At 51.0% G+C, this 23835-nt stretch overlaps 1 gene segment (V, D, J or C); it reads left to right on the top strand.

Moving 5' to 3' along the window:
- LOC138300150 (T cell receptor delta constant-like) overlaps window positions 1-7374 on the top strand; it is a 276372-nt gene extending 268998 nt beyond the window's left edge. The window contains 2 exon segments of the C gene segment in view: window positions 4793-4910; window positions 6907-7374. Coding sequence covers window positions 4793-4908 — 116 coding nt within the window.
- The last annotated feature ends 16461 nt before the right edge of the window (window positions 7375-23835 follow it).

Genomic DNA, 23835 nt, shown 5'->3' with positions numbered 1-23835 from the left:
CGCCCGCAAGCCCAGTGGGAAAGCCAGAATGACCGCCGCGGTCTTTTGACCGCGGAGCGGTCTTTCGGCGGGAACCGCGTGGCGGCCGGCGACCGCCGTCCGCCGCGGTCAGAATGACCCCCTTAATGTAATTTCTTTCTTTTTGTCTATTATATTTGTTATTAATTTATTTATTGGTTTACATAATCATTTGACCATAAATGTACCTTTCAGTTGTTCATGTAGAAATTCTGAAACTTTAAACATGCAGTCTAGATTATTTTGTGGGCTTCCCTGCTACTTTTAGTAGGATTTCTCTACATATGAAACCCAAAGTGAATGAAAGAAAATCATTGTGCAATAAAAATTAAGAGTATTATTTATTTTCCTACTGGTCAATTATCATGTCCTCCATGTAGTAGGTTGTGTCGCTCCCTGCGAGGCCACTTTTCCATTTTGTTGCACAGTAGTAAAGAAAGAAGATGGTTTTGGTTTGACTTTTTGGGTACAGTTTGTTTTGTGAGACAGAGAGCATGCACAGCAAACCTTTGTAGGTCAAGATGGTTTCTATTCTATTTGTTTATACGTTTCCATTAGCATGTGACAATAAATGGTTCTTTCAGTCGTTCATGTAGTAAATCTAAATATTTACATATGCAGTCTTTGGGCTTCCCTGATACTTTTAGTAGGGTTGTACTCCATATGAAGGCCAAAGTGAGTGAAAGGCAATCATTATTGTTGTGAAAGGTTAGATTATTATTTGATTATATGGTTTTTGTTTGGCTTGTTGGGTCATGCAGAGAAAACCTATTTAGATAAAGTTGTATTCTGTTTGTTATGTATTTGTTTATAGGTTTCCATTAGCATGTAACCATAAATGGGTCTTTCAGTTTTTCATGTAGTAAATTTGAAACTTTACATATGCAGTCTAATTTATTTTCTGGGCTTTCTTGCTACTTTCATTAGCATTGTGTTACAAGATATCACTAAGTTGAAAAATCTTATAACTTAACATTTAATTACTTTACTTACATGCAGTACCTCACAGAATCAGTCTGCCCTTAATATGGCATATTACCAAATTGTATATATATATATATATATATATATATATATATATATATGTATATATATATATGTATGTTCACGTAAAAAACATAGGTTACATGGACATTATAGTAAGGTTCACATTTATAGCTGTTGTAGTTATACTTACTTTAATACAAGTATAACTCGTGCCGCTGCCTTGCACAGTTTTCTCATCAAAAATTGTACTGCAAATGTTACAATGATATTATCAGTGATGTTATAGAAAGTATCATGAGTGATGTAATATCTTGGATAATTAGCACTGCATGGCAAGGGGGCAAGTTATTGTTCCATTCAGTAGCTTTCAAGATATTAAAGGGAAAAGAGATTTGTATATCTAAGGCTGCGGATCCAGGGAGATCTCCTGCTGAGATCTGGTTGGCTGCCAACACTTCAAACAAAAAGACTTCACTGTCGTTTAGCAAGAAATCGTATAAAAAAAAAGGAAAAGGGGGCAGGGTATGTACACTCTAACCTCCTAGCCTTGGCCTGGGACCCCACCAGGGCTACAAAGGACTTATTTTTCAATCTCAGAGAAATTTGAGGACGAATCCACAGATTTCACTGAGATTTTGTGGTCTCCTGCTTTTATTTTTGGTGCCCCAGTTGGGCCAGGTCCTGGGTGTATATGTAATGTTTAATGGAGGAGGGGCACACTGGGCCTCCCTCTTAGGACTTCTTAAAGCCCTAGAGACCACCACCTCCCCAGGGCTGAAAAGCACAATATCAGGGGGCCATTCAGACCCTCCCCACCTCCCGGGGTCCCAGGGCTTTAATAAAATTATAAATCATGCTGGGGCCCGTGGACCCCCCTGGTACCTGAGGACCACCTCCCCCACAGGGTTTCATTAATTTAACAATGTGAGGGAACTGCTTGGATCACCCCACCCCAGCCCCAGGGACCACCACCTCCAGGGGCCATTAACATTTTTAAAATGAAGAGGGGCAATATATGGGACATATATGGCCACGGGGAGCACCACCTCCCCAGGTCTAGCTCCTGGTACCTCCTGAGGTGCACACACTCAGGAGATAGCTATTTGATTTTGCTTGGCCAGATCTGACAGCTTTCACTAAGCAAAAGCAAACATAACTCGGCTCCCAGCACACAGAAGCATTAAAACTGTTCCCGCTTGCTGGGAGCTGAGATTTCATCTCTTTCCCTGAGCACTGTCATGCCGGCAGGGAAGGAGATGAAAATGTTGCTCCTGCATGCAGAGTTGCATTATGAGAAGCTCCCTGTGTTTGGGAGCAATGCTGGCTCCTACAGGAGGCAGGGAACTGGCTGGGACCGTGGGGTCCATGAGGCTTGCCCCGTGGTCCCTATCAAGGAAAAGTGGGTGCCCTGGTTTGCAGTCCCCAGGGCTGAAATCAGCCTCGGGAGGGGGTCCACGTGGCCCTTCCTTTCTTAATAGTAAAAAATGGTCCTGGAGAGGTGGTGATCCCGGGGGCGGGGGGGTCCGTGTGGTACCCACATCAATTTATTTAAAGTAGCCCTGGGGAGGTGATGGTCCCAAGGGGTGTCCACACCCCCCCCCATATATTTATTTAGTATTTCCCTGGGGAGGTGATGGTCTCCAGAGCCTGGAGGGATCCGCTAGGCCGCCAACAATTTTTATTAGGTAGCCCTGGGGAGTTGGTGTTCCCTGGGGGTCCATGCAGCCTTCCTAAGTACATATTTAATGTTGCCCCCTTTAAGCTCCAATCCCTGCAGCACGCACAGCTTTCAGGATTGGTTGCTTATAGGAGTAGGCTGCAGGGCCTCGCCGCATGCGTGTATGACATGGGGTTGGGTGGTAATAGGGGATTGGCCGCAGGGCCTGATGCCAACCCCCACTGCACACGACCACAGGCTATGAGCGGCGGTGAAAGGATTAACATATAGTAATTAAAGGTGCTTTATGTTAAAAAAAAACATAGAAATTCATTGAAAAAAAAAAAAGGTTCCTGAAGCATTTTAGTTAGGGAACTGAATTTGAAAAAAACAGAGAAATTAATTAAAAAAAGCAAAGGTCACAGGGACATTACGGTTAGGCTTGCAGTTTAAACCAAAGAAATTCAGCTGCTATAGTTATTTCAAGTAACTATATCTCGTGCCCTAAGGTAACTATAATTCACGTCCTGCTAATTACCCCAGATATTACAGCACTCATGACAACTTTTATAACACCACTGATATTATCACTGTAACATTTACAGTAATATTATTACTTAAAAAACTGTGCATGGTGGGGGCACGTGGTATACTTACCATAGGGTATGAGTCACAGTTACTTGAAATAACTATAGGAGGTGAATATAAATGGTTTTGTATGTTTAACATGTGAGCCTAACTATAACCTCCCTGTAACCTTTGGTAACCTTTGGTTTTTTAAGTGAATATATTCACTATGGGAGCAATAATTTCATCTCTTTAATTGTCCGCATGTTAGTGAGAAGGGAAAGAGATGAAAACTCAATTTCCAGCATGTAGAGCTGTCACAGCACCTGCCAAGCAAAAGCAAACAGCTACCTCCTGAGGGTGGGTACCTCTGGATGTAGCAGGAGCTGGCCCTGGGGGTGGTTGTCCCCAGGGCCATATATTTCTTCAGGAGAGGGCCCACATGCCCCCCCTTCTTTCCCTTCATTAAATGTTCTTGTAGTCCCAAGGAGGTGGAGATCCCTGGAGCCCAAAGGGGTCTGCGCACCCGTCCAACATTTGTTCTTTCTTTCACCCCTGGATAGGTGGTGGTCCTGGAGGCCTTGGTGGTCCTTGCAGCCACCCGTACACTTATAAATTTGTAGCCCCAGGGTGGTGGTGGTCCCCAGACCCAGGGAGTCTGCACTATCCCCCAGACATGTTTTAAAAATAGTTCCAGGGAGCTGGTGGTGTCCGGGCCCTGGAGGATCTGTGCACCCCCAGATAGTTTTTAAAAACTTTTTTTGATTACCCCCACCCCCTTTTTCTCAGCCCCCACCGTTTGATGAATCACCCAAAACATTCCAAGCCCAAAAGATCCCTGGCTACACTCTTTTTTAAAAATGTTTGTGAAGATTCGTTAAATGGTGGCAAAGATATAGCCAAGTCAAAAAAATTTTTTTCAATGGACTGATTATGACTTTGATGGTCCCACCATGGGATCGGCAAAGCTGCGGGGAGGCCGCCACCACCATGGCAGTCGCGTCGCACCAACTGTATTACAGTGATCCCACTGGGCTGCCTGGTGGAAACAGTGCTACAGTATTGGCCTCCGCTAACCTTAATACTGTAGCACCCCAGCAAAGCAGACAGTAAGCATTCCAATGGTGCTGGGAAGAGGGGCCCCTGCACATCCCATGCCACAGCATTTTCCACTGCTCTGACTTTCTGCTATCCTTTCCATGGCAGGGTGACCACCATGGAAAGGCTGGTGGAAAGTGAGGTTGTAATCAGCCCGGTGGTGCTGAGTTCAGCACTGCTGTGGCTGCTTACAACTTCGGCTGCCGTTGACCCGGTGGGAACCACGTTCCCGGCAGAGACAGTGGTCGCCTGGCAGGTCCTCCTGCCGGGGTTGTAATGTGGTGGTCAGACCGCCACATTTGTGGTGGTCCAGCCATCACCGAGAGGCTGTCGGCCATAGGTCCTAACTATAACTACCTACTGGCGACCGCCAGTATCTGATGCTACTGAGTCCGAGATCAGACTTCAAACTATCACTGATATTGGAGGCTTAATCTTTACTTTTCCTCTTATGTACCATTACAGTGCACAGCAGTGAAAAAGTCAACACCCTGTCACTGACAGTGATCAGCCTTCGTATCCTGTTTGCCAAGAGCCTGGCTTTCAACCTTCTGCTAAGTGCAAGATATTTCTTGTTCTAAAGGTGAGCTTCTGCATGTGGTAGGTGAACTTATGGATTAGCGTTGTAGACTGATGTACCCCACAGTTTGTACAACATGTCTGAGCCTCTTCAGGGCATTGGCAAGATTTTGTTGGGTGTCTTTCTACAATCTATTTGAAAATGTGATTATGAGAGTGAGTCAGACTTCTGGAGCAATTAAGCCTTCACATTCTTTTGAAGTTTTTTTATTGTCTTTCTCACAAAGTAACTTAAGTAGAGTATCTTAAGGTGTAGGTATTTGTACTTCATACCCAAAGGACTAGGTCTGCACGGAAGACTAGGACATATTCAGCCTCAAACCATTGAGTTTTCATTATGTACATCTATAAACCTGTTCTGAGGATATATATAGGCTAGTTACCTCACATCAGATGAGACATTGTGCTAGACAGTGGCTTCTACACTGAAACTCAGAAGTTCAATGCCAACCATAATGGCAGTAAGTCTGACCCAAGTGTTTACCTTGTCAATGAGAAGTGAACTGATATTGCCAAGTCTTTTTCTAACAAATAATTAATGACACAAAACCAGCCTACTCCATCTTTAGGTTTCCCTTGCTATTAAGAAATTAAAGGACCGCAGTGGAATGAGTTGCGATCACTAAATCTAGAAAAGTGGAGCATTAGTTTGAAAACAGAATACATTAAACTGTGGGGAGCATTGTGGAGAAACTAGGGAGTGGGAGGGATTCATACTACAGGAAGGAGTTGACAATTTCACAGAAAGTAACAGTAACTTTGGGCGATTTGCTAAATCATTGGACTTGCGACTGTTAAATGTCTTTTGTCTTTTGACCGAATAGCAAAATGGGATTGGAAATGTATACTGAATCGCAGTTTGAAAGGGCGTATTTACCTATTTTCAGTCTCAAACCATTGACAAGGAGTGGGTAGTAGCCTAGGGGACTACTGCTAATTCTTACACAAAACTCTTTAAAGGAAAATGGGCTGCATTAAAAACAATTTTTAAAAATAATCACACATATTGTGGTCTGCTATTCCCATCAGGCCACCATCAATGTGATGGCCACCAACTTGAGTGTCAATTGACAACCTACCCCATGAATAATATAATGATAGGTCAGATTTCAATCCAATCCTTATCCTTACTTTGCAAACTGATCTGTTAATACATAGGGCCTCATTCCAACCGAGGCAGGTGGCGGTCGCCGCCCGCCTGGCTGGAACCGCCAGATGGCCGCTCCTCGATCGAAAGACCGCTGCGGCCATTCTGACTTTCCCGCTGGGCCGGCGGGCGACCGCCAAAAGGGCGCCCGCCGGTCCAGCGGGAAAGACCCTGCAACAAGGAAGCCAGCTCCGAATGGAGCCGGCGGAGTTGCAGGGCTGCGACAGGTGCAGTGACACCCGTCGCGATTTTCACTGTCTGCAAAGCAGACAGTGAAAATCTTTGTGGGGCCCTGTTAGGGGGCCCCTGCACTGCCCATGCCAGTGGCATGGGCAGTGCAGGGGCCCCCAGGGGCCCCACGACACCCGTTCCCGCCATCCTGTTCCTGGCGGTTGGCGGGAAGGGGGTCAGATGGAGGATTCCCTGGGCCAGGGGAAAACCGGCGGGAAACCGCTGGTTCCCCTTTTCTGACCGCGGCTTTACCGCTGCGGTCAGAATAGCCCTGGAAGCACCGCCAGCCTGTTGGCGGTGCTTCCGTCATTTTAGCCCTGGCGGTCACTGACCGCCAGGGTTAGAATGACCCCCATAGTCTGTTCGCAAAATAATGTAGTGGTCTCAAAATCAATTGTCGTAAGTTGTGACCAGTATTTTGCAACCCACATCTACATACACCTGGTGCTTAGTGAGTTATAGAGTTAGGCTCTCATCATCATGGCAACTACTGAAACTAGAGAAAAAGATTGTATGATGCCCATCATTTAAGTACAGATACTAAAAGGTCTGGAGTTGAAGAGCAAAGATTGTTATTGCCCCACACAAATAACCATATGTTAATTTTATGTTTTTTTTTCAGAGTTTCTAAAGGAGTGCACAGCAAATAAAAACAAAGATGCAGCAGATTTCACAACCGTGCATAGAACACCATCCACCAGAATCGACTCCCTAACATCATCCCTGCTTTTTGACGCTCAAACTCACACGCAATCTCCTGTAAAAGAAACTTCTCCTTTATGTGGGTCTAGGATGAGATTTTCGTGACATTGAATCATTCCTGCATTGGCCTCCTTTTATTTAAGGCTTTAATGCTATATTAGTGTTTGATTGTCGCATATATTTTTTTGCTGCTTGCTTTCAGGAAGTATTTAGAGCTGTCTTGTCAGTATACAAGTTTAGTTTTAATATACGTCATTTTGACAATAAAGAAATGAAAGCCCACAAGTATATCCAAAGCACAACATTTGCATTTTCCTGTTGACTCTACAGCTGCGAAATGCAAAATTGAATTTATGAGATTTTAGAAAATAAATAACTCTTTAATGAACATCTGGACTGGAAAATCATCATTCATCATGAATATTTACGTTTGATGTCATGTCACATATATTTTTCAAGATTTCTTGTGCTGTGTTTTTACTACATTACTTTTGTGCCAAGCTACCAGATGGTTAAGCACAGGTTAAGTTAGTGACTTTTGTGGTTCACTCTGACAAGGATTGTTGTTGTTTTTTGCATGAGGCTTCCACTCTCCTCAACCAATTACCAATTCCTCACACATTCAGTGCTATATTACGCACCAAGGCTTCCTTGACACACAACAAGGTATTTCACAAGACTGTCACTGAGGTATTGTGGTACTTTGCCTGCTCTGCCAGGCCAACTACAGTAGCATGGAAAGCCTTCCACTACGGTTTTCTGTTAAAGTCAATGAGATGTTATTGGAAAGTGGATTATTGGTAAGGGCAGTTAAGTACCTACACTTAGCAATAGGCCAGTACCTACACTTAGGTCCAGTTAGGTCTCATTAAATTAACCCCAGCTCAACCTTTGGTAGCTTGGTAATGAGCGACAAGCTTAACTTAGGAAACAAGTGTGTAAAGCATTTAAAAATCTCAAAACAGTAAATAAGTAAAACAAAAACACAATAAAAATGCAACACCAATTTATAAAAATAGATTGTATTTTAATCTATAAAAAGGCACCAAAATGAATGTTTAAAATCGAATAAGAGGAACTGGAGATATGAATTTGTAAAGAATTAACTAAACTAAACTAAAAGCGCCAATCTGGTCATCTAGTCGCACTAGACTGGGCAAAGTCAAAGTTGAGGCTGACCTCAATGGAGCCCTGCTCAGCTACACCAAGTGGGAGGCCTCGGTCAAAAGTTTACCTTCGTACATAGGCCCTCATTAAGAGGCTGGTGGTCATGAGACCACCAGCCTCGCTGTGGCGGTCCTACCGCCACTGACCCGGCGGTAAGGATTGCCACATTACAAGTTGTGAGGCTTGGCAGACGCCAAGCCTTCACAACTCCGCCTGGCCCACCAGTGCGGTCGCACCACCGTGGCTGGCAGTGAGCACCTCCAATCCGGCAGCAGGCCTCAGCCTGCCGTCCAGATCACGAAGCTACAAACCGCAAAGCTTTCTGTGGCAGTCACCCCGCCACGAAAATCCTGGCGGTCATGCACCCGGCGACAGGAATCTTCAATCCTGTTGCCAGCACACACATACACACACCCCAGCACCAGTCCACACACTCACACACACACACCCACACCCCTTCACGCACGCATGCATACACATACACACTCATTCAGCATACACATACATGCACTCAGACACACCCACTCACTCACATTCATCAACACAGACACCCCATTCACACGCACATACTTGCACACATTCAGCACCTCCCTCCCCCCCTCAGCAAACACGCACCCAAACACACAGACTCCCTCCCCTCCTCCTTTCAGATGACCACTTACCTCCTCTGTCAAAGGGGACGTCCGGGAGGGGATGCGTCCTGGCGGTTTTCCCTCGCCACCACCACCACACCAGCAAGACTCCGCCAAGCCATATTACTGCGCCTCTGCAGCGCCGACTGCCAGCACGACTGCTGGCTGCTTTCTGCCACAATGATGGCGGAAAACAGACAGCACTCGTAATATGGCTGTCTGCTGACCGCCAGCACTGGCGATCGTCTGGCGAGTTGGGCTTTGGCGGTCAGGGAAATTGACCACCAAAGTCCAAATGAGGGACTTAGGCCCATATTTATTCTTTTTTAGTGCAGCATTTGTGTCATTTTTTTCCCCAAAAGCGGCGCAAACTTACAAAATACAATTGTATTTTGTAAGTTTGCGCTGTTTTTTTGCCAAAATGTGGCGCAAATGTGGCTCTAAAAAGTATAAATATGGGCCCTAGTCATTTTCTTGAAAATTTTCTTTAGCAGGACGATGTCTCCAATGTGAGCCGACTGCCCTGGAGGCCTCTTAGGATGCACGTCTCAGGAGACCTTGGCGAAGAATTCTACCTCCGGACTTAGATGATTTTACAGGATGAAAATCTTTGTCTGGGCCTGTAGGAAAGTCCTCCTTTTTGCCCTGGTCACCCCCACACTTTTTGGACAGGTACTGGTGGTTACTGACTCTTGGCTGTGCCCTGGGTACTGCTTACCAGTCCCAGGGCCAGTGCTCTGTGTAAAATGGATATGCAAATTAGGCTAATTATAATTGGCTAAGTTAACCTACCTATAAGTCCCTAGTATATGGTAGGGCATGTAGGTTTAGGGACCACAGCATAGGTAGTGCACCCATAGGTGCACTGCTGAGGTGCCCAGTGTCATTGTAAAGGCAGGCCTGCCTTGCTGGCTGCTTTTAAATTAAAGTTATATGCAAATTCGACTTTGGAATTAAAAGTAGTTCCAAAGTCTCAAACTGCCTTATTTTTACATATAAGTCACCCCTAAGATGTGCCCTATGTGCCCCTAGGGCTGGGTGCCATGTAACTATAAGCAGGGACTTTATAAAAATAGTTTTATAAGCCCTGGTGAAGTAAAAACAGCCAAATTCGTTTTTCCCTCATTGTAGTAAATGGCCTTCATAGGCTAGAACGGGGAGACTTTATTTTAATTTTTAAAGTCTCCTTAAATGATACATACCAAGAATTTGGTATCAAATTAATTGTTGTAATAAATCCCACAACTTCCAGTTGTTGGATTTAATATAACTTGTTCAGGTAAAGAGTTTTAAACTTTACCTGAAAAGTTGCGCATTTCAGCCCTGCATTGTTTTTGCTGCTGTGCTCTGATTGGCCAGCTCTAGTAGCTTGGCCAAGCTGCCTTGATGAGGTGTGAAGTGGCCTGGCTTCACACAAAGGAATGTGCCTGTGGGAGGGAATCTCCCCTCAGCAGATGGTGAGGCAGTAAGGGGGAGGGCTGCCAAACTGGTCTTCAAAGGCAGAGAAGGACATTTGGAGCAACCAGCAACACCCCCACATCCTGCAACCCCAGACAACTAGGTGCCCCCTTGATTAGATTAGGAGAGGGCAGGAGAGGGGTGTGTTTATGATTTTTAGCCACACCAGTGGGTGGACTCAGCCAGATGTAACCTCCAAAAATCAGATTCAGCCATGATGGATTTTTAGAGAATGTTGCCTCCTGGGATTGATTTTTGACACACTTCCCAGGAAGTGGTCATCACAGGGGGAAGGACCCTGCACCTAATTGGAGAACCAGGACCCCCCTGCTTTTCACCCAGGAGCAAGGATAAAACTGGCAGACCTGCACCCACACCTCAGTTCCCTACCCCCTCCAACAAGGAAGAACAACAGAAGAAGAAGGATTGCCCTGCTGGACCCCTGGCCTGCACCTGGAACCTGCACTCAGAAGGACTGCACCAGCTGCACACTTGGGCTTCACCACAAGAAGGACTTTGACTGGCTTCAACTGGTTCAAGGAGGGACTCCCTGTTTGCTACAGGTGAAAAATTGCTATCCAGAGTCCCCTGCACCAACTCCTGAAGAAAGCGACCAGCTGACCACTGTCCAGTGGCCAAAAAGGAGTTTGCGCCAGGTGCATTCTGGGAGTTGTAGTCCGCACCCCCCAAGGACCATCTCAGAACTTCTGGACCCTTGGGGTGAGCTGTGGACCCCAAAAGAACCTTAAAAGGACATCTGGGAGAAGCCCCAGAAGTTTGGAGAAGTTTGGACAACTTTTGTAAAAAAGCTCCATAGTGGGACCGACCCGCCGCGGCAACTCTAGCCGGCTTGCCTCAACCGCGACCCGGCCTGATTTGCTGGTTCGTCCCGGTAAAGAAAAATCTCAGAAAAAGAGACTAAGTCCGCAGGTAAAAAGTTGACCGGGACCTCCCAGCCAGCGTATCCGAGGAGGGCTCCATGGACGTTGGATCAAGATCCAGGTTTACCCCGGTCGAAGGATTTTCACCTCGAAAAAACGACTAAGTCCGAAGGTAAAAATCTCCACCGAGGATTCCAGCATCGCGTATCCGGAGAAGGGCTCCAGGAGGTCTGATTGGACTGGCAGGTTCGTCCCGCTGGAGAAAATCTTCGAAAAAAAAGACTAAGGGGGTCATTCTCACCTCAGCGGTAAAAGGCAGTTACCGGCGGTCAGAAGACCGCCATAACACCGCCGCGGCCGCGGTAAACCGCCACGGTCATTCTGACCCACAACTGGCAAACCGCCAAAACCCTGACCTCCACTGAAGGCCGCCACATCAACTGTCAGCGATAAACTGGAGATGACCAAACCTCCACCGTCACGCCAACAGTAATACGCCCATGCCATTCCGACCCACGAATCCACGCGGCGGTCATTCAAACGAGGTATTCTATTGGTGGTACACACCGCCGCGCTCAAAACACGCACCCAGCACCAAAACACAGCCACATTGGACAATTTGAAATACACACACCTGATACACATACATGCACCACTCCCACACATCCAAACAACTATAAAACACACACCCACATCATCCACAAACCCCCACAACTAGAAATTCAGAGACAAGGCGCAATACACAGAGAGAGAGCACAGGGAACGCAAACCACAACACACAGAGGAACCCAACATCATCACCCACACTACATCCACGCACAAAACACCACACACCACCACAATCATCACCACAAACACCACCCCACACCTCATCCACACCACCCCATGGCACCCCAAAGACACCCCAGGTTCTCGGACCAAGAACTCAGGGTCATGGTGGAGGAAATAATTAGGGTAGAGCCCCAGCTCTTCGGCACACAGGTGCAGCACACCACAATAGCCAGGAAGGCGGAGCTATGGCAAAGGATCGTCGACAGGGTCAACGCTGTGGGACAGCATCCCAGAAATCGGGAAGATATCCGAAAGCGCTGGAACGACCTACGGGGGAAGGTGCGGTCGATGGTGTCGCGACACAACATCGCTGTGCAGAAGACTGGCGGAGGACCCCCACCCACTCCACCCGAATTCACAGCATGGGAGCAAGAGGTCTTGAACATCCTGCATCCTGAGGGCCTGGCTGGAGTAGGCGGAGGAATGGACTCTGGTAAGTCTAATCTCAACTACTTCATCCCCCCCACCCACCAGCATGCCAACCCACACCCCCACCCTCACCCCCAACCCCCCATCACACATCCTCCCTGCTAATGTCTCACCAGCACAACACACCCAACCCAACACCAACCCCTGAATGCCAACACAAACCATGGACACCCATCACCTAAGCATGACCACTGCACATACCCATCCCCCCCCACAAACCACCCTCACAACACCTCCCACAAGGGAATGCCAGCACTGGGGGACAAGGGCACCCACAAATCGCACGCCGTGGCACACACAGAAGCAATAACCATACTCTTTTACCCCTGCAGGACCCGAACGCCAACACACCGGCCAGGAGGGTCCAGAAATGTCCATCCCACCCCCAGAACAGGCCCCCAGTGATGACAGCAGCTCTGTCGACCTGGAACCAGATGACCAGCCCGGACCATCGGGGACCTCTGGACAGTCGGTTCCCCTCAGGCAGCTACAGGCCACAGCAGACCTACCCTCCTCTGGGAACACCAGCACAGCACCCACCCAGCGGGCCCATGCCTCTGTCTCCAGGACAGGTCAAGCAGCGGTGTGTCTACCACTACAGGGCACCCAGGGTAACCCACCACCCCAACAACAACAGGGACCTGGGGGCAGTGGTAGTGGGCACACCGTCCAGGGGACAGAGGCCCAGGAACAAAGGGGAACTGGGAGGGCTGCTGTGCGACAGAGGGAGGACAGGCCTAGGGAACCCACTGTCCAAGAGGCCCTCACCACCATCATGGGAGCGTACCACCACTCCCAAGAGACGATGGCGACGGTCCTGGCCAGGTTCCAGGAGATCCAGGCCATGCAGGAGGAACAGTACATGGGGTTCCGGGATGAACTGCACAGCATCAGTTCCGCAATGGGTACAATCGTGGTGGCACTCAACCAGATTGTCACCACATTGCGGGACCAGGTGGCACCCCAAAGGGTCCCTGCCACTAGCATGGAGGAAGAACAGGCCACCACCTCTGCCGGCGCTAGTGGTCAGGAGGCCCCGACACAACAGCAACGGGCCACCCGGACCCCACCCCCTGCAGAACAAGAACCACCCCGCAAGAAAGGCCTGAGATCTAGGAAGAAGACAGAGTAGGATGTCAAGACCCCCGCCATGCACGGATACCCCCGGATGTCATCCCACTGTCCCACTTGTTCACCCTGTCCAACCTTTAACTGCCCCTGCTCCACCTTCCACAGGCACATGGACAATGCACCTGTGCGAACGAGAGTCTGGACTCTGCCATGGACAGTCCTCCACCATCACCCATCACCCTTTTAGAACTATTCCACATTTTTTGCACTTCAATAAACACAATTATTGCACAAAAACCATCTGGAGTCTGCTATTTTTTTTTTTTAAACCAAATGTATTAGACAAAACCAACCAAAAATTTCCAGTTACATTGTGATGACAACATACCAGTGTCACACAGCGGTAGTCCATGGGGAAATAAACCAGAGGTCACTCCGTGGGGACCAGATCACTGAAATTGGAAGGGAAATTAACAACTCAGTTACCATACATTGGGGGGAAAGGTCAGACAGTAGAGAGCCAGTACTGTTACAGATATTATAAAATGCTGGAGTAGATTCTTACCTGTGTGTTACTGGAAATACTGCAGTATCACTGTGTCCCTGTTGTCTGTGTCGTCCTCTTCGTCTTCCTCCTCTTCACTCTCAGCAGGCTCCACAGCTGCCACAACACCACCATCTGGACCATCCTCCTGCAGGAAAGGCACCTGGCATCGCAAAGCCAGGTTGTGAAGCATGCAGCAGGCCACAATGATATGACACACCTTCTTTGGTGAGTACATTAGGGATCCACCTGTCATATGCAGGCACCTAAACCTGGCCTTCAGGAGGCCGAAGGTCCGCTCGATCACCCTCCTAGTACGCCCATGGGCCTCATTGTACCGTTCCTCTGCCCTTGTCCTGGGATTCCTCACTGGGGTCAATAGCCAAGGCAGGTTGGGGTAACCAGTGTCACCAATTAGCCACACATGCTGTCTCTGTAGCTGTTCCATCACATAAGGGATGCTGCTATTTCGCATGACGTACGCGTCATGCACTGACCCTGGGAACTTGGCATTTAAATGGGAGATGTACTGGTCAGCCAAACAGACCACCTGGACATTCATCGAATGATAATTTTTTCGGTTCCTGTACACCTGTTCACTGTCTTTTGGGGGGACCAAAGCCACATGGGTCCCATCAATGGCACCAATGATGTTGGGAATGTGTCCAAGGGCATAGAAATCACCCTTCACTGTAGCCAAGTCCCCTACCTCAGGAAAAATGATGTAGCTCCGCATGTATTTCATCAGGGCAGACAACACTCTGGACAATGCCTTGGAAAACATAGGCTGAGACATCCCAGATGAAATGGCCACTGTAGTTTGAAATGATCCACTAGCCAAAAAATGGAGTACTGACAGCACCTGCACTAGAGGCGGAATCCCTGTGGGTTGGCGGATGGGTGACATCAGGTCTGGCTCCAGCTGGGCTCACAGTTCCTGTATAGTGGCACGGTTGAGTCTGTAGGTGAGTATGATATGTCGTTCTTCCATTGTCGTCAGGTCCACCAGCGGTCTGTACACGGGAACATTCCTCCGTCTCCTCGCAAGTCCCAGCGGACGGTGCCTAAGAAGGACAACATGGAGCACAGAGTTAATCAACCCACAGGTAAGTTCCCACAGCTTGCACAGTACACAATTCTCTCTGCATTGAATGGCTTGTATGAGTGTCGATGCAAGGCCTAGGCATGTGTGACGCAGTAGGAATTACGCCATGTGGGCCCTTGAAATGGCGGCTGCCTGACCTGTGAAGTGTGACAATGTGATGTGAGGTCATTGCGCTGGCGTGGCACACCGTGGCGGTAGGCGGTCGAAGACCGCAGCGCAAAGCCGCATTAGATAACATTGAACCCTATGGGTTTCAGGAGCCAATGGCGATGTGCGCCGGCGGTCGCGGTACGCACCGCCGCGGTACACACCGCCGCGGCCGTAACCGCCATTTTCTCTCTGATTAATCACTCGAGACCTGAGCATCCACAGGAGAGGACCTATACTGCAAGTGCTGCTGTGACCTCGGTCTGGAAGTGACAATGGCTGCTGCGACTGGGGAAAGGGCCCCCGCCTTCAGTTCCGAAGAGTTGGAGAAGCTTGTGGACGGGGTCCTCCCCCAGTATGCGCTACTCTACGGTCCTCCAGACCAACAGGTGAGTACACGGGGGCCAATGCGTAGTGGACAATGCCTGTGATGAGTGGGGTGGATGTACAATGGAGGGGAGGGGAGCGAATGAGGAATGCATGGCACAACAGATGAGAGCATGTGGCAACGTTGGGGAGGGGGGGCCACTCACACCCACCATGCAGATAAGTGATGATGTTTCTTTTACCCCCCTGTACATGTCACATAGGTCAGCGCCCATCAGAAGATCGAGATTTGGCGTGCCATCGCCAAGGACGTCTGGGCCCTGGGGGTCCACAACAGACGGGGCACCCACTGCCGCAAGAGGTGGGAGGACATCCGCCGCGGGAGCAGGAAGACCGCTGAGGCTCTGCTGGGGATGGCCTCCCAACCTAGGAGGGGTGCCAGTCGTACCTTGACCCCCCTGATGTCCCGGATCCTGGCGGTGGCCTACCCCGATTTGGATGGGCGCTTGAGGACATCACAGCAGACACAAGGTGGTGAGTACCAGCACATTCAGCTATATTTGCGCGCAGTGGAGGTGCCTGGGTGGGGGAGGAGGGCTGTGGGTATCCCTAGGCCAGGGCGATTTCTGTAGGCTAGGCCCCTCCGTAAGGTATGGCCCTGTGCCCCCGCCCACCACCTCTGTAGGGTGCCTAGTAACGCTATTCATGGACCTGTGTATTCTGTGTGGGCAGTTGTCGCCCATAGGCTTGTAGGGCATGTCCCAGTGAATGAGTAGTGTACCCCAAGTGCGCAGCGTAGTGCAGGGGGCTTCTGTGTCTGTCCTCTCCGCCAACGGTGTCCCCAATGCATGCACTCAACTTGTCTTTATTTCTCCACCCCCCCCCATTTTCTTTGTTATTCTGTGAATGTGTGCATTAGCATCATCAGCGGAGGAGAAGTGGCATCGGCGCAAGAGGGAGCTGCATCTCACATGGCCCCGGAGGGCCATGCAACGGACTCCGACTTGACCAGTGAGACGGAGGGCGAGGGGGGCTCCACCACGGGGACCCGTGCAGACGTCAGTGACACCGACACGTCCTCGGATGGGAGCTCCCTTGCGGTGGCGGCAACATCCGTGCCCACCGATACTACAGGTACAGCCGCCACCCAGTGCACCAGCTCCGCCCTCCCAGCAGCCCCTCTGCGTTCGGCCCGTGCCCGCACGGCCAGGAAGCCGGCCATCTCCTTCGCCCCAGGCACCTCAGGCCCTGCCCCAGTCACCCCTGCTGTCCTCAGTGAGGAGGTCATTGACCTCCTGAGGACCATCATTGTTGGGCAGTCTACCATTTTGAATGCCATCCAGGGTGTGGAGAGGGAGGTGCATCAAAGCAATGCATACCTGGAGGGCCTTCATTCGGGTCAGGCTGCCCAGCAGCGATCGTTCAACGCTCTGGCCTCAGCACTGACGGCAGCCATTGTCCCTGTCTCCAGCCTCCCTCTTCCAACTCCCTCCACCCAGTCCCACTCCCCTGTTCCTCTGCCTATCCCATCCACACCTACAGGCCAGCCTGCACACCCCTCAACACCCAAGGGAAGCTCACCAAGACATAAGCACCACAGAACACACAAGCATTCACCCAACCAACATCCAGATGCAGACATGCCAACAGCCACTACCTCCTCTGTGTCCCCCACCTCCTCGTCTCCCTCCTCCCTCCCTGTGACGTCTCCACTCACACCTGCATGCACACCACCATCAGCCAGTACACCCATCACCAGCACACCCTCCAGACCAGTCCGCACACGTGCAGTCACCACCCCCACTGCCATGTACACGTCCCCTGTGTCCTCTCCCAGTGTGTCTGTCACCCCCGCTTCCAAACCACACAAACGCAGGCAGGCACCCACCCAACAGCCATCCACCTCACGACAGCCTCCAGCCCAAGCACCTGCACCCAAAGACACCAGACTTGACTCTCCTACAACCACATCCTCTTCCTCCACTCCCATACCCACTACAACTACCCTTCCCACTGCTCCTAAAAACTTTTCCTGTCAAAACTGAACCTCTTTTCATCACCTGACCCACCCCCTCCATCTCGTAAGAGTTCCAAAAACACCTCAGCCACCACCAGCCCAGCAACTCCAAAGAACATCGTGCCTGGCTTTTGGAGTCCGCCCTTTCCTTGGGCAGGGACATCGGCCAGCAGCAAGGGCACAGCCAGTCCCCCCCCCTGGGAAGAGGACCAAAAAATTGAAGGGCCGGCGCGACAGGCCTGAGACGCCTGCCCCCAAGGAGAGTAGCCGTGCACCGTCACCTGCCACATCGAGTAAGGGAGCCAAGGGCCACGGAGATTCTGCCAAGGAGGGCAAGGGCAGCAAACCGCAAAAGACAGGGAGCAGCCGACCTGGCCATGAGGGCCCCACCAGCCCCATTCCGGGTGTATCGGAGGACACCCAGGGCCCCAGGACTCCATCACAGGAGGGCCCCGCAACGGAAAGGTCTGATGCTGACTGAGCGGGAAGTATTGGCCAGGTGTGGTTCACTCGAAACACAAGACAGGCACCGCTGAACAGGGGCCGGCAAGACAAGCACCGCTGAACAGGGCCCCGCCAAGACAAGCACCGCTGAACAGGGCTCCGCCAAGACAAGCACCGCTGAACAGGGGCCGCCAAGACAAGCACCGCTGAACAGGGCCCCGCCGTGAGAAGCACCGCAGAACAGGGCCCCGCCGTGAGGAGCACCGCTGAACAGGGCCCCGCCAAGACAAGCACCGCTGAACAGGGGCCGCCAAGACAAGCACTGCTGAACAGGGGCCTTCAAGACAAGCACCGCTGAACAGGGCCCCGCCAAGACAAGCACCGCTGAACAGGGCCCCGCCAAGACAAGCACCGCTGAACAGGGCCCCGCCGTGAGAAGCACCGCTGAACAGGGCCCCGCCATGAGGAGCACCGCTGAACAGGGCCCCGCCAAGACAAGCACCGCTGAACAGGGGCCGCCAAGACAAGCACCGCTGAACAGGGGCCTTCAAGACAAGCACCGCTGAACAGGGCCCCGCCAAGACAAGCACCGCTGAACAGGGCCCCGCCAAGACAAGCACCGCTGAGCAGGGGCCGCCAAGCCAAGCACCGCTGAACAGGGCCCCGCCAAGACAAGCACCGCTGAACAGGGGCCGCCAAGACAAGCACGGCTCCGCTGGGCCCCTCCTGTCAAGCACCGCTCCGCTTGGCCCTCCTGTCAAGCACCGCTCCGCTGGGCCCTCCTGTCAAGCACGGCTCCGCTGGGCCCTCACCTCAAGCACCGCTCCTCTGGGCCCCTCCTGTCAAGCACCGCTCCGCTGGGCCCTCCTGTCAAGCACCGCTCCGCTGGGCCCTCCTGTCAAGCACCGCTCCGCTGGGCCCTCCTGTCAAGCACCGCTCCGCTGGGCCCCTCCTGTCAAGCACCGCTCCGCTGGGCCCTCCTGTCAAGCACCGCTCCGCTGGGCCCCTCCTGTCAAGCACCGCTCCGCTGGGCCCCTCCTGTCAAGCACCGCTCCGCTGGGCCCTCCTGTCAAGCACCGCTCCGCTGGGCCCCTCCTGTCAAGCACCGCTCCGCTGAGCCCTCCTGTCAAGCACCGCTCCACTGGACCCCTCCTGTCAAGCACCGCTCCGCTGGGCCCTCCTGTCAAGCACCGCTCCGCTGGGCCCTCCTGTCAAGCACCGCTCCGCTGGGCCCCTCCTGTCAAGCACCGCTCCGCTGGGCCCTCCTGTCAAGCACCGCTCCGCTGGGCCCTCACCTCAAGCACCGCTCCGCTGGGCCCTCCTGTCAAGCACCGCTCCACTGGGCCCTCACCTCAAGCACCCCTCCGCTGGGCCCTCATCTCAAGCACCGCTCCGCTGGGCCCTCATCTCAAGCACCGCTGGCCCATTGGCAGGCCCGGATCTGTGTCGGGCAGGGCTTCACGAGGCACTCTGGCCACCATGCCTCCTCCATGACCAGTGGACTCCGTAATCCACCTGATGGACTGTGGCTTTGCACTCCCCAGGATGTAACAGTGGGCAAGCCACCCACTTTAGAGACTTGAGAGACTGTGGCTTTGCACTCCCCAGGATGGTCCAGTGGGCAAGCCACCCACTGTAGAGACTTGTGAGACTGTGGCTTTGCACTCCCCAGGATGGTCCAGTGGGCAAGCCACCCACTGTAGAGACTTGAGAGACTGTGGCTTTGCACTCCCCAGGATGGTACAGTGGGCATGGAGGCCCTTCGTGGATCTGGCGTCGTGTACTCATGTGGCTGAGGTGCCCCCCCTTCCCTTCCCCCTGAGGTGCCTGTATTTTTTTTTTGTGATGCCCCAGCAGTGTTCTCTCCAATGGACTCGGTCTCGTGTGTGGGCTTTGCCCATGTGTTGATGCACATTGGCCCACGAACATTTGAACTTTGCCAAACTGTGCCGGACTTTTGCAACGTGTATATATATATAGTGCAAGATGTATAATAATTTTTAATATTTTGCAAAGTATACTTAATTATTCCTATAATATAGTTCAATTTTTACAATCATTTCCTTTTGTCTTTGCATTATTTTTTGGGGGGTTTGGGGGTGTCACTCTGACTTGTTAATCTGCATTGGTGTGTAGGTATTTGGGTGGGGGTGTGAGGGGGTGGGTGTATCACGTATGTGTGTGCCCGTAACCTTTCCTCCTCCCCCCTCCCCTGTGTCGTAGGTGCAGTACTCACCGTGGTCGTCTGCGGCGACGTTCGTGATCCTGGTAGAAGAGCAGGAAGGCAATGGCTGGGAGGATGTGGAGTTCCGGTTCCATGCTGTCCCGATTCCGCGTGGAGTGTCTCGAGGTGAGCGTTTTCCATTCTAAATGTCTGTTTCCGCCGTGTTTTTATCGGCGGGGCTCCCGCCCCGGAAAAGGTGGCGGATTGGTGAGTCGTGATAGGGTGGGCGGTACATTGTCTGCCGTCTGTCTGTTGGCGGTGACCGCCGTGCTGTTTGTTTGTGCCGCCGTGGCGGTCGGAGTGTTAAAGCGGCGGCCTGTGTTGGCGGTTCCCGCCAGGGTCAGAATTCCATTTTTTGGACCGCCAGCCTGTTGGCGGGTTGGCCGCCGCTTTAACACTGACCGCCAGGGTCAGAATGACCCCCTAAGTGTGAAGGTAACATTTTAACCGAGGCCTCCCGCTGCCTGTAGCCGAGCAGGGCTCCATCGCGGTCGGCCTAAAACTTTGACTTTGCCCCGGTTGAGGTGCAACCAGATGACCCGATTGGCGCTTTTTGTTTCTAGGCGCTAAAAAATAATAATTCTTTAAAAATTCATATCTCCAGTTCCCCTTATCCGATTTTATTCATTTTGGTGTCATTTTAAAGATAAAAATATAATCTATTTTTATAAATTGGTTTTGGATTTTTAAACTGTTTCCTGTGGTTTATTTAAATACTGTTTTGTGATATTTGAATGCTTTACACTCTGTCTCCTAAGTTAAGCCTTGACGCTCGTTGCCAAGCTACCAAGGGTTGAGCTGGGGTTAATTTACTGAGACCTAACTGGACCTTAGTGGAGGTTAGTGGCTTGTTGCTAAGTGTAGGTACCTACCTGCCCTTACCAATAACCCATTTTCCAACATTTTTGGTGAGCAGTGGTGGGATCCTGTACTTGTGTTCAGTATCACGTTACAGTTTTCAGTAAAACAAATTAAAAATCCTTTAAATTGTCCTAGTGCAAAATTTTTTTTAATTTTTAATTTGGATTAATTTAAATTATTGAATTTTGTGATTTTTCTAAATTCTTGTTTCCAATTTTTGCAAAACGTTTTTGTTGACACAAAACTAGGAAACCATGGAGCTTGATCTGGCTAGCCTACCCACAATGACAGTAGTCCAGCTTAGGGGGTTGTGTACTGAAAGAGAGTTGCCTGCAACCACTGACCTCAGGAAGCATGTCCTGATCAAATCCCTGACAGCATGGGCTGAGGCCCAAGAGGTAGACTCAGAAGAAGTTCCAGAGGAGGGAGAAGAAGGGGAGGATGCTAGCTCCAACCACTCAGGGGAGGGAGGGCATCTGAGCCTAAGTGAGGAGGAGGAAGACCGGTCCTCATTACATACAGTCACTAGGGGCAGACCCAAAGCTAGTTGGGGAATAGGGTCCCTTCAGGAGGAGAGAACCTGTCCCTCAGGGAAAGAGAGCTGGAGGCCCAGCTAGCATTCATAGCTTTGGAGGCAGAGAACCTGGCCCTAGAAAAGAAAAAGTGGGCAAGGGAAGAGAAAAGAGATGGTGGCAGCGACAAAGAAGCTGAGGTGTCCCTGGGTGGGGGATTTTGCCCCAGATTACCCAAAGGGGTGGTTCCTGCCTATGTAGAGGGGGATGATATAGATAATTGGCTGGGGGCCTTTGAGAGGGCCCTCCAGATGAGGAGAGTCAAGCATCAGTACTGGGGTTCACTTCTTTGGGAGTTGGTTCCCAACTCTGGGAGGGATAGACTCCTAACCTTAAGGGGGGAGGAGGCAGACTCATACCCCAGTATGAAGAGATGCTTGACTAAAAAGTTTGGTCTGACCCCAGAGCAGTATAGGCTCAAGTTTAGGGACACCCAAAAGACAAGCACCCAGTCCTGGGTGGACTTTGTGGACATTTCAGTAAGCACTGGAGGGCTGGATACAGGGCAACAAGGTAAGTACCTTTGAGGGGCTGTACAATTTGATTATGAGGGAGCACCTTCTAACCAATTGTGTCCAAGAGAAGCTCCGCCAGTATCTAGTTGACTCTAAGTTGACCAACCCCAGAGAGCTGGGGGAGGAAGCAGATGACTGGTTAAGAACTAGGGTTAACCAGAAACGCCCAGGGGGTGATCAGAAAAAGGGAGGACATGGTTCTTCAAAGGGGAAGAACCAAGGGAAAGATGATAAAAAGCCCAAAGAGTCCTCACAAGAGTCCCCAAAAACTTCTCAGGGTGGGGGAGCCCCGAGCCATTCCACTTCTAAGGGGAAAGGGTATCAGGGAAAGAATTATGATCCTGCTAAAGCAGGAAAGTTTCAGGAGCTTGCTAAGGCCGGCAAGTGTTTTGAGTGTCATCAACCTGGACACAAAAGAGGAGATGCTATCTGCTCCAAGAAGCCCCCCACTGGTGGGCAATCCCAGGGGATTGCTAGTGTAGGGTTGGGGGTGGAAGTTGGCCCAGGGTTGGGATCAGGGTACACAGAGGTCACCTTAGTATCCGTGGGTGGGGTGGACATTGCAACTATGGCCACCTTACCTCCCAGCATGGAGAGGTATAGGCAGAGGCCTAAAGTCAATGGGACTGAGGTGGAAGCTCTGAGAGATACAGGAGCCAGTGTGACCATGGTCACAGAGAATCTGGTTTCTCCAGAACAGGTCTTACCTGGTGTCTTCCACCAAGTGATTTATGCAGATAGCAGAACCAAACTCCATCCCATGGCCATGGTGAGTCTGGAATGGGGAGGTGTGACTGGCCCTAAGAAGGTAGCTGTAGCTCCTGCCCTCCCAGTAGAGTGTCTGCTGGGAAATGATCTTGAAGCAACTGAATGGTCAGAGGTGGAGAGAAGGGTCCATGCACAGATGCTGGACCTCCCTGAATGGGTGTGTGCTGTGACCAGGTCACAGGCAGCACAACAGGGAAGTGCTGGACACTTGGACGCTGGAACAATGGGCCAAGCCTCCAAGAAGAAGAGAAAGGGCACTGGGTCTGGCTTGCCAGCCCCTACAAGTACAGAGGGTTAGGAGGAATCCAACCCTGAGGGGGAGGATCTGACCTCTGAGGGAGGGACACTTCCCCTGCAAACTCTGCCTGACTTGGCAGAACTGCAAGGGGCAGGTGGGCCCACCAGAGAAGAGTTGTGCCAGGGACAAAGAGAGTGTCCCACTCTTGAGGGCCTGAGGCAGACCGCTGCCAGGCAAGAACAAGGGGATACCAGTGGGACCCACAAGGTTTACTGGGAGGATGGAGTTCTCTACACTGAGGCAAGGGCCCTCAAACCAGGGGCCACCAGGAGAGTAGTGGTCCCCCAGAAGTATAGAGAATTCCTCCTTACCTTAAGCCATTGACCCACCAACTGCCTCAGGTAACAGGTACATTTTGGTGGTTGTGGACCATGCCACCAGGTACCCTGAGGCAATACCCCTCCGGACAGTCACTGCTCCCACAGTGGCTAGGGCCCTACTTGGTGTGTTCACCAGAGTGGGGTTCCCAAAGAAGGTGGTCTCAGATAGGGGCACAAACTTTATGTCAGCCTATCTGAAAGCCATGTGGGATGAGTGTGGTGTTACTTATAAGTTCAC

The sequence above is a fragment of the Pleurodeles waltl genome, chromosome 6 (genome assembly GCF_031143425.1).
Source record: "Pleurodeles waltl isolate 20211129_DDA chromosome 6, aPleWal1.hap1.20221129, whole genome shotgun sequence".
In the NCBI taxonomy this organism is placed as follows: domain Eukaryota; kingdom Metazoa; phylum Chordata; class Amphibia; order Caudata; family Salamandridae; genus Pleurodeles; species Pleurodeles waltl.
The sequence above is the reverse complement of the archived record's forward strand: the minus strand, read 5'-3'. Positions and strand labels throughout refer to the sequence as shown.